Source organism: Hyperoodon ampullatus (assembly GCF_949752795.1).
Source record: "Hyperoodon ampullatus genome assembly, chromosome: 18".
NCBI lineage: Eukaryota > Metazoa > Chordata > Mammalia > Artiodactyla > Ziphiidae > Hyperoodon > Hyperoodon ampullatus.
In genome coordinates this window covers 3,862,301-3,873,450 of record NC_136931.1, presented here as the reverse complement: position 1 = coordinate 3,873,450, position 11,150 = coordinate 3,862,301, and the positions used below count along the sequence as shown (strand labels likewise).

Below are 11,150 nucleotides of genomic sequence, written 5' to 3'. Positions count from 1 at the left end.
TGACAACCAGAGCTGTCTGAGATTATGAATAGACTGAGGCCTGCCAGCATCCCGGGGTGGTGGCGCGGGGGCGAGGACAGGCGGGGGGTCCCCCTGCAGGGAGGAGCTGTGTGGCCCGACAGTCCCAGACGCAGTCTCTGTCTGATTTCTCTGGCATCCGTGCCGCCCACGGGGAGGCAGCACTTTGGCGACATCACGGCGTATGTCTTGTAAAACCATTATTGTAAAGAGTTCCCAAATCCTGAGCTTGCCCGGCATCCGGCTCCAGCGGCAGCCCCAACCTGGAGGTCAGGTACGCGGTTCTGTGTGTAGGCAGCAACGTGCGGTGTTCTCGTTTTTGTTTGCTTGCTTGGCTTTTCATTAAAAAGGGGTTTTAAGCCCCTTTGCCAGCTCCTGCTGAAGAGAGTCGAGGGGGACACCAGAGAGAGCAGTTTAAAATGCAGGGTCTGGATTGCAATCGGATTTTCCTCTTACTGGCTGTATGACCTTGGGCAAGTCACTTGACTTCTCTGGACCTCAGTTTGCTCATCTGAAAAATGAGGGTAATAAAAGATTTATTTTTATTGTGAGGATGATATAAGATAATGTATTTAAAGCATCCAGTGCAATGCTGGTCATTAAGTAAATATCCGTAAAGGAGATCTCTTCGTATGTATATGAAACTAACGTTAGCTGCTGTAACAAAGAGCCCCGGATAGCTCAGTGGCTCATCACACTAGAAGTTGCCTTCTATACACACTCCCCAGTAGAAATATATTTCTTAATCATGTGCCAATGTAATATATAATTGGTGGGGGCCCATGCAGGGGCCTCTGCTCTCAACGTTTGGGGGCGTGATGGAGGTGCTGTGTCTTCTGTACATGGGTTCAAGGTCATCCTGGGAGCACGGAGGTGGCGAGTTATTACTTCCACTGCGTTCTCTTGGCCAGAATGTGGTCATCTGGCCCCACATATCTGCATGGGAGGCTGAGAAATGTAGTCTGGGTATGAGCCGAAGAGAGAAGGGAAACAGGTTTGGTGAAAAGCCGGCCACCAGGCTTCTTGTTGTTTGTTGTTGTTACCCTGGGCCTCACGGGGCTGGCTGGGATGCTCAAGGCCAGCAGAGCCCTCAGTTTATAGGTTGATTGGGCAAGGCTGGCTGGCTGGCTGTTCCCCAGGCAAATTGCCATACTCGATGATCTCCTGTAGCCCAGGCCGCTGCCCAAACCCCAGCCAACAAACGTGTGTCACCAGCGGGGGAGACAAGAGGGCAGGAAGGTCATCGGAAAGCCCTCTAGCCAAGGAGGGTTGACTTCAGCTTCACGGAGTGCAGGTGGCCTGAGTGCACACCTGCCCATGGGCCCGGAACACTTCATCTTCCTCCCAGCCCTTGCTACAGGCCTGAAGGAGAGATTGACCCAGCTGGCCCAAGGCCCATGGCATCCCGCCTTGGACAAGGCCCAGGGCCTCCCTGGGTTGGCAGGACAGAGGGCATTCCATTTTCACAGAAGTGACAGGATGTATGAGTTTCCTGTGGCTGCTGTAACGAAATACCCCAAACTGGGTGGCTTGAAACATCAGAAATTTATTCTCTCCCAGTTCTGGAGGCCAGAAATCTGAAGTCAAGGTGTCAGCAGGGCCACCATCCTCCCTATAGCGGCTGTAGGGGAGGGTCCTTCCCGTCTCTTCCAGCTCCTGGGGGCTCCAGGTGTCCTTGGCTTATGGCTGCTTCCCTCCAACCTCTGCCTCCGTCTTCACACGGCATTTTCCCTTGTGTCTTCTCTTCTGTCTGCTTCTCTTTTTTTTTTTTTTTTTTTTTTTTGCGGTACGCGGGCCTCTCACTATTGTGGCCTCTCCCGTTGCGGAGCTCCGGACGTGCAGGCTCAGCGGCCATGGCTCACGGGCCCAGCCGCTCTGCGGCATGTGGGATCCTCCTGGACCGGGGCACGAACCCGTGTCCCCTGCATTGGCAGGCGGACTCTCAACCACTGCGCCACCAGGGAAGCCCGGCTTCTCTTTTTATAAGGATACTTGCCATTGGATTTAGGGCCCACCCTGATGATTCAGGATGATCTCAACTTGAGATCCTTAACTTAATTACACCTGCACAGACTCCTTTTCTTTCTTTCTTTTTTAAAACAATATTTATTTATTTATTTGGTTGTACCGGGTTCTAGTTGCAGCTCACGAGCTGCTTAGTTGTGGCACGTGGGCTCCTTAGTTGTGGCATGAGAACTCTTAGTTGCGGCATGCATGTGGGATCTAGTTCCCTGACCAGGGATCGAACCTGGGCCCCCTGCGTTGGGAGTGCGGAGTCTTAACCACTGCGCCACCAGGGAAGTCCCTAGACTCCTTTTCCAGTTAAGGTCCTATTCATGATTCCAGGCGGACATATAGTTTGGCAGGCCACCATTAGCCCATCATACCAGGACAGGGGGACAAGGCCGTGGGAGGCCTGGGAGCACTCCCTGGGTGGGGAGCCTGGAGCCACTGGTAGAGGAAAGCAGAAGTAAACGCACCAGGCCAAGATGGAAACAAAACCTGGGTTTGCAGACATCACCTTGACGGGGCAGCAGTTCTCCCTTTCTCTTTCAAGCTCAGACTTGCTTATCTTGAGACAGAACTTTCACTCATGTCCAGTCACCTAAGGGCCAGAGCTGGACGGAGGGAGAAAGCGGGTGTGTCTACTCCCTGGGTGCCCTTGGGTGAGTGGCTTCACCTCTTGGGGCCTCAGCGTCCTCGTGTACAGATCAGGGTGATGGTCATTGTAGGTCTGCCCCGTGGGGTGGGGGCAGGTTCCAGATAAGATAAAGCCCTTAGCAAAGCAAGTAGCATGGCTCTACTGAGGCCCTGCCCGTGGTAACTGCTATTATTGCTATGATCACTATTATCCCAAACACAGTAATTCACAGCTCTATTTATGGAGTCCTTATTCTGTGCCAGGCACCAGAGTGGTTACACACCTGCATCTTCCTGGAATGCAGGGCTGATTTCATCCCATTTTCCAGGTGAGGCAACTGAGGCTCAAGTGGTGATGTCACTGCCTGGGGGCACACGGTGGGTGGGGGCCCCAGCCAGAATTTGAACTCTGGTGTGTCCAACTCCAAGCTGATGGTTAGGAACATGGACTCTGGAACCAGCTCAGCTTCACATCCCGGCTCTGCCCTTTCCTGGCTGTGTGTCCTTGGGCAAGATGCTTGGCCTCTCTGGGCCTCATCTAGAAAATGGAACTCCTAAGGGTGACCTTGAACACAGTTGTCCTGAGGATCTAATGAGCTCTCTGTGAAGCATGCTCATAACAGCAGCTGGCACTGACTGAGTGCTCAGGAAACATCAGCTGGCGTGATTATCCCAGGGAGGGAAATGGAGGTGGCAGACCTAAAGGGGCATTTCAGCTTAGCCACGTGGCCTCGCAGCCTCCCCTCACCTTCTTTCCCTGGAATCCTTGGGGAGCAGTGCCCCCTCCAGAAGGTGAGGTCGCAGCCTGGCCTGGGCAGCCACCAGAGTGCCAGCGGGCACCCAGAGGCACTGAGCTCTCCCGCTCAGAGCCGGACACTACACGGCTGCACATCCAGACCCTGTCTGCGGCCTCAGTGTTTGCAGCACGTGCTGGGAGGCTATTTTTACTGCATTCAGCTGACGCTTTTGGCCGGCTAGGCTGTCTCTGTGCTGTGGCAACGGCAGGCCCGCTAGAGGGAGTCTGGGGCCCCTCCATTTTGAAGGTGCAGCTGGGGAGAGGGGGAAGGAGGGCCTCCCCGCCGCCCCGCATCTTGGGGGGGGCGTCTGATGGGCTCCACGCCGCTTCCAAGAAGCAGCCAGCCCCCAGCTTGTTTCCCCATTGAGAGATGAAGCGCTTTTCTTTTCTTTTCTTTCCACTGGGCCCAGGACATGCCCAGAGCTTCCCTCTCACCCTGGGTTGGCTGGCAGCGTGGGCAGGGGTCTCTCAGGGAGGTGGGGATGAGTTTGCCCTTCAGTGGCCCCAACTGTAAAAAGGGACACTGGCGGCTCAGCCTGCACCGATTGCTGCCTTTTTTCTATAAATGCCCGACTCCTCCCCAGAGGTGACCAGGCTCTGAGAGAGAAAAGGGGATGGAGAGAGGTAACCCATCCTTGTAGATAATCCCGCTGAACTGAAATCCCCAGAAGAGTGCTGTCCTTCTCACCTGGGCACCTGGCAGCTGGTCCACGTGTGGCCCAGACTGGCCGCCCCTCCGCCCCTAGCCAGGCCATAGGCAACCGTCCGAGGAGGGGTGAGTCCCCTGGAAATGAATGGCCTTAGTGATGGGTTCCAAAAATGACAGCCAAGCCACAAGGGCCGGTGGGAAAGGAAAAATCCTTCCAGCTCCCCGTTCAGCCACATTATGGCAAACAACCGAGCCATTCAGTGGAGAGGCAGCCCGTTAAGCAGGCTGCTTGGCATGGCGGGGGTGCTTTATATTTTTCAGCTGTTTTGGCATCAGGTCGGGAGCTGTGGTGCAGCCACCCTCCCATGGTAGATTTCATATTTTCCTCCGTTATAAACGGCCCTGTCACCAGGAAATGTCAATAACCTACTCTGAGCCACCCAGACGCAGGGCCAAAGGAGACTTAGGGTATCGCTAGAATCTCACAGCTCACCTCCTGCCCCAGGGAGTGGCTAAAAGCAATTAGGGCTTGGCCTGCGCATTTTGAGATAATTTGATGCAGGCATTCAACTACTTATTGGGGGGAGATGTTTGCCTTTTGACCGGGAAGCAAAGATAAGCGGGTGCTGGCCTGCCAGTGTGGGGTCTCCTATTCCCTCTCTCCCTTTTTAAAAAAAAATAATTAATTTATTTTATCTATTTTTGGCTGCGCTGGGTCTTCGTTGTTGCGCGTGGGCTTTCTCTAGTTGCGGCGAGCACAGGGCTTCTCATCGCGGTGGCTCCTCTTGTGGAGCACGGGCTCTAAGCGCGCGGGCTTCAGTAGTTGCGACTCGAGGGCTTAGTTGCTTCGTGGCATGTGGGGATCTTCCCGGACCAGGGCTCGAACTCGTGTGCCCTGCACTGGCAGGTGGATTCTTAGCCACTGTGCCAGCAGGGAAGTCCTGTTCTCTCTGCCTCCTACTCCTCTTCTGCTCACCCACGACCAGCCAGCCAGGCCCGGGAGCTCTCCAAGGGTTTGCCGTGCCTCTCCTCCCACAGTTTCAGTCTCCCCTGGAGTGGCTGTCTCCAGGGGGCCTTGCATAGAAGCCAAGCCATTAGAACTCAAGACGAAAGGCCCCCTCTGCCATCCCCAGTCTGGGAGCATTCTCCACAGGTGGCTCCCAGCAGGCAAGCTTCTTTCTGGCACCATCTTCTCTACTTTAGCAGGGGAAGGGGGGCACCCAGCAGATTGGGGGAGCATCCCTCCCTCTGTACCCTGCCTGTGATTGGCCCATAATTACAGGTTTATTGCCTGTACAGCTATTGTGTAATGACATGTTTGCAAATTAATTTTTATGGCTTCTGCCATTAGCATATACAGTAGAGGAAGGTTTAGTATTAATTACTACTGTTGTTCGTGTAATCCCGGAGAATTAAAAACCAATAAAAGAATGACAACAGAAACTGATAGTTTAGGATCTTTGAAAAATAGTTCTCTTTTCCCCCAAGTAGAATCAGAGATTTTCCGAGCTTATGAGGAGTCAGGGGGGTGGGCAGCAGCTCGCCTGGGCTGTCTGTTGTGCGCCTTGGTGCGCCCCCCGCCACTCCCAGAAGGGCGCAGATGATCAAATATGTGGGTGGGAGGCGAAGGCGGGTTGGGAAACGGACGCCGGTCCGGGGTCGGGCGGGCAGGTGCTGGACCCCGACCCCGCCGTGCCAGGCCGTTGTCTCCCTCTCAGGGCCGCAGGCGGCGGCGGGCGCAGGAGGAGGCGCGGGGAGTGCTGAGGCGCGCCGCCACGCAGCCCCGGAAACAAAGGGCCGCCGCCGCCGAGGGCCAGGCGTGACCTCCGGGGTCAGCGCGGGGCGGAGCGGCCAGATGCTGGCGGCGGGCGCCGGCAGCCCCGAGCGGCCCGTTTCCTCCGGGTCAGCAGCTCCAGCGCCCTCCCGGGTGCCCGCGCGCGCTCGGCCGCCCGCGGGGAGGGGCGCCGGCCGGGGCGCCGCTGGGGGCTGGGGGATTCAAAGATGCTCCTCGCACCCCCGGCGGCCCAGCAGGCGGAGAAGGCAGCCGCCTGTGCGCTGCACCCACCCAGACGTTGGTGGCGGCGGGGAGGAGCGCCACCCCTCCCTTGGCTCCGAGCGCTCCGCCCAGCCCATTTAAGATATTCTTGCAGGGTGGGCGTGGGAGGGGTGAGTGGCAGAGTGGGGTCAGAAGGCACGCGGAGGCCGCCCACCTCCTCCAGTTTGCCCTCGGGAGTTGTCCTCTAGAGTATCGTATTCCAGGAGTGCAATTGTCACCCGAAGCCGCCGCGTTTAGTAGGGACCCCCGGGGCTGCCTCTGGGGACCCCTGATTTACGCAGCGGCTGGAAAGCGTTGGCAGGAACCCAAGCCTGTCGTGGTCGCGGTGACCTGCCGTGCGTACCTGCAGGCTCAGGTCTGTTCCACAAACCCAGGTGATTGTATCTGGGGTCAAAAGGTGACCCCTCAGTGTTACCAAGTCGCGATTCCGGTTGGTTGTGCCACTGAGGGACCGGCCCTTCATAAGGTAAAAGGGCTTGAAAATAAATTGTCACATCAAGAGGCAGCTTTGCAGCGTGCGTTTAAGTGTGTGTGCGGGCGTGGGTAAATGGATCCTGTCTCTTTAAAATCGCTGGGCTGGACAATGAGCGCACAGGATGTGGTTTGGCGGCAGGGTTTTTCCCCCTTCGATTTGGGGAATTATCACATGGGGCCTTCATGAGCTGGTGTGAAAGAGAGGCGGGTGGGGAGGAGGGATACAGGCTCCACACTCACTCACACATACTCTGTGCAGTTGGTCGTTTTCTTAAACCAAATTAGCCAGGGCTCTCGTTACTATGGTGCAGCCGGGGCTTGCAGAATCCCAGTAATAGCATTTATTAGGTCTATTTGCCTGGAAGCATGCCTTCCCGGATCTGATAATGCACCAGTTCAGGGAGAGTGTGGGAGATGGTATCAAGCATTTGATTACACTTGCAACAGGGATTTTTGAGGGGTGGGGGGTGAGAGGAAAAGAAGGAGAGAAGGAAGCCGCTGGCCTTAGGAGCTCACCCTGGGCCGGGCCGGTGTGTTTCTGCAGCCCCGTGTGGGTTTCACAAAAGGCGGGCCAGAGCTCCCGGAGCACGACTTGGGGACCCTTCTCCCAGGCCCCGGCGGCGGGTGAACTCCCGGCTCCCGCAGCTGTCAGACGTGGGTGGGGAGGGAGGGAGGAGGGGCGGGCGGGCGGGCGGCCAGAGCGCGGAGTTGGGCAGCCGGAGGGGGGACCGGCGGCGCCCGCAGCCGCCCACAGTTTGCAAACGGCCCCCGCTTTGGGGCAGAGGGGAGCACCCCGCCGCCAGCAGCATCACTCTCCCCGCGTTGGCAGAGGGGAGCCCAGCTCTCTGCGCCCCGATCCCGGTCCGCATGGATATGCTGCCCGGCGCGGCAGCCGCGCGGGGGGAAGCTCGCAAGTGAAACTATTATTATCGCCCTGCGAAGCATGGAGCTCTTGGAAGATGCCGCGTAGAGACGGAAGGAGACGCCGCCGCCTGCAGCCGCCAGCCGCTGCGCCCCTACCCTTTCGCTTTCATTAGGGGAGACAAATCTGCTGTCAGGCAGCCAGCTTTCCAATTTACCGATAATGATTCTTGCATGAAAATTGATCGAGGGGCTCTCCGCCGCCGTGCGCTGTCGCCTGCCCGCTCTCCTGCTCCTTCTGCCCGGGCGCCCGAGCCCCCGCGAGTTCTTTCTCCTCCTTCCCCCACCCCTGCTCTCTGAGTCAGTGGTGGGACGCCGGGCCAGGGAGATAACCAAAAAAAAAAAAAAAAAAAAAAGAGGGGGGGTGTTGGTGGCGAGAGGGGGAGGGGAACCGGCCTGCTTTCTCCTGCCCAGGACTTGTTTGCAATCGCTGCCTCTTATTTACGAGAAGAAATCTCCCCCTCGGTACTTCTTGGCTGTTTGGGTATTAATTTTCTCCTCTCTCCTCCCCGCTCGCCCCCTCCTCTTCTCCCCCACCCCGCCCCTCCTCACCCAGTAGCTAAGGGGAAACGAAAACAAAGCCGATTTCTCCTTGGCAACAAGAGATACCCCCTCCCGCCGACCCCCCTTCCTTCTTCCTTCTGGTTCTGAACGTGAAACCCTGTTGGAAACAGGTCTCTTGACCCTCGCCCTTGACATTCAAATGGCTGAATGGAGGAGAGATTGCTACTCGCACGTCTTGGGGGCTGCTTTTTTCTCTATCTTTTTTTCTTTCATATGAGTAATCCCTGAAGATCTTAACCCCCCAATTTCCTCACCCTCACCTCCCCCCTTTATTTTTCTCGCGCTCCTCTCCGCTCTCCCGCCTGCTTCCCTCCGCCGTGCGCCCCCCTCCTTTTTTTATTTGCATCTCAAGTCCAAAAGGCAGAAAATACACACGCGGCGAAGACACCGGGCAGCCTTGGAGGCTCCGGCCCGTCCTTGGTCGTCAATTACCTCATTGTGGATCTGCCAGGGCCAAGGTGGCCGAAACTGCCCGGGCGCTGGCCGGAGAGAGAGCCTTTTGATCATTTTAGAGAGGGGGAAAAAAAAAAAAAAAGACTGATTTTTTTTTTTTTTTTCCGTCGCTGTCCGGATCGCTCTTCTGCCTTTATTTTATTGTTTTGGGCATTTTTGAGCGCCGTGGCTCGGACGGCGCTTTCTGTCTCCTCGCTGGGTTTTAATATTTTTTTTCCTTCTTCATCCCTCTCTGGCCACTATGGAATTCTAATCTGAATCATGTTTGGATTGAAGCCGCCTCTGTATTACTTACCAGGTAAGCGAGCTCTGTGCGCCTCCCTGGGTCCCGCGCGGCGCCGGCGCGCCCCGGACCCCCAACCTAACTTACCCCTCCAGACCCCTCCCCCCACCCCGGCCTGGGTCGGGGCGGTGGGTCCGCCGAGCCCCCAGCAGACCGGCGGGCGCGCGCGGCCCCGGCCGCTCCCGCTGCGGTCCAGCCGGCGGTGTGTGCGCTACGTGCGGCGGGGAGCGCCCACCCGGCCCGCCGCCCCCGCTGCGCCGCCGCCGGGGGTTGCGCGTCTCGCTCCTTTTGTCTGCCTGCCCGGAGCCGGCTCCGGGGCGGCGGCGCAGCGAGCGGCCGGGGCACTCGAGCCTTCCAAGGTGAATTAAGCACCGGGTGTGAAGTTACTTTCCCGCAGGCCGCCCTGATCGGGTAGCATGCGCCCCCCCGCCCCCAGTCCCCGGGCTTATTTTCCTCTCTCTCCAGCCAGCCTCTTGCGCGGTCTCCACGCGAGCGTGGCGCGCACGCCCCCCGCCCCCCTTCCTGCCTGGGATTCCCTGGAAGGTTTTGTGCCTGCGGAGGTCGGAGGAGGGGGCCGGGGGAAGCTCTGGAGGGTGGCTGGCGTGGCTTCCTGTTTCCCTAACCTTCCTGCGCGCTGACAGCAGCCTGCCCTGTAACTTTCTGTTTCGGGGCAAGTCGCGCTTGCAGCCCAAAGGGAAGGGGGGGTGACAGCGGGAGTTTTGGGGAGCCCCTCTTGTGTTGACCTTATTTGCACTTTGAAAGCTTAAAAATAATTACACGGAGGCTAAAGGGAAGAAGGCGAGCCAGGATTCCTGGTGAGGGAGGTGGGAGCCTTGGTGATCCCTGGGGCCCTCCTGGCTGGCGCGCTGTCACCCCCTTCCAGAGCCCCCTCGGGTCAGGAGTAACTCACCAGGCCTAACCCCCGGTGGGCCACGTGACCCGCAGGTCAGGAAGGCTGGTGTGACCGCTTGATCTAGGAATGAGCTGTTTTTATTTCTCTTTCCTTCCTTTCAGAGTTTTATCTTCCCTGGGCGTTGACACACAGTTCCTATGGAAGTTGGGGCGTCCATTGATTGGGGGGCTTGGGGGGACGTTGGGGCGCTTTAGGGAGGGGAGGGGAAGTTTCTGGGCTTCTTATGTTGGGGCTTTTAAAATTCTGCATAGGAGGCCGCCAGAGGAGGTTTACTGTTTTGCTGGCAAAAGGTGCACGTGGCCGGGTGTTGGGTTTTGAGTTTTTCCCTCTGTGTTCAGAAGCCCCTGTCATTTTGTCTGAGGCTCCCACAGCTGTCCTGGATCCCCTGGGAGGAGCATGGGGGGAGGGAATGGGCCCGGGGAGGCCCCAGCTCTGCTAGATCTGACCCTCGCTGACCCTGAAACCAGGGCAAACGTTTTCACCAAGTTGATAGCATAGAGGGAGGCTAGAAGGGGGGGAAAAGTGGAAAGGACTTCTCCATTCTGTGGGAAACCTGTCCATTTACTCTTGCTGAGTTTCTTTGTGGCTGGTTTGGGTCTCCAGCCCTTCCCAGGAACTGACAAGTTCTATGTCTCTTGCTTGGTGTCTCTACCACTTTCACAGGAAGAATATTTCTCAGGGTCTGCACTTGATCTCTTTATCTTGTATCTCTGTATTCTTGATCTCTTTTTCCTTCACTGCCCGAAATGCAAAGCTGGCACTTCTCTTCCCTCTGCACTACATACACTGGGCGGGTCCGTTCCACATTAAAGGCGGAATCCCCAATTGACAAAAGGGTGCAGGGCCCAGTGCTCAGGCTCAGAGCCGGCTCCCCCAGGCTCCCCCATAGGTAGACCCCGGGTGGCTGAGAGCTGGTGCCAGGGCCCTTTAAACCCAAGCTCTGGCCCAGTGTTCCTGCTCTGGCTGGCGGCTCCTGGTGGCCTCTCCACCCCAACTTTGTACCTGCAGCGCCACCCCCCAGAGCTGCACCTTGTCCTATAGACACTCACTACATGATTGTGGCAAGAATGGATCTTCTTAAGTACGGGTCTCTTAAAAGCACAGGTGTTTGTCATCTACACCCCACTTTACCTGCCATTGGGTGACTGCTGGTGCATATTTATTCATCAGGTAACCGATTGTCTTTTACACTGGGAGCCTCCCAGAGAAAAGGAGGAAGTGTCAGGTTAGGAAATGCAGAGCAATTAAGGAAAATCAGTCCTGGCTGATGTGAAGTCCTGGTCAGCAGAGGTGAGGGCTGCTGGTCGGGACCCTGGGGAGGTCAGTGCACACGTCCTCTGGGTCTGTGGAGGCAGATTTGTCCTCCACTAGAGTTTTCTTTTT

General features: G+C 57.1%; 1 protein-coding gene across 1 annotated transcript in view; it reads left to right on the top strand.

The window, feature by feature from the left end:
* Positions 1-8,832: 8,832 nt before the first annotated feature.
* Positions 8,833-11,150, top strand: part of GSE1 (Gse1 coiled-coil protein) — a gene marked incomplete at both ends in the record, with an annotated part of 107,015 nt that continues 104,697 nt past the window's right edge. Inside the window, one exon of the mRNA XM_079723865.1 lies at positions 8,833-8,869. Within this exon, the coding sequence (XP_079579991.1) occupies positions 8,833-8,869 (37 nt within the window). The remainder of the gene's footprint in view (positions 8,870-11,150) is intronic.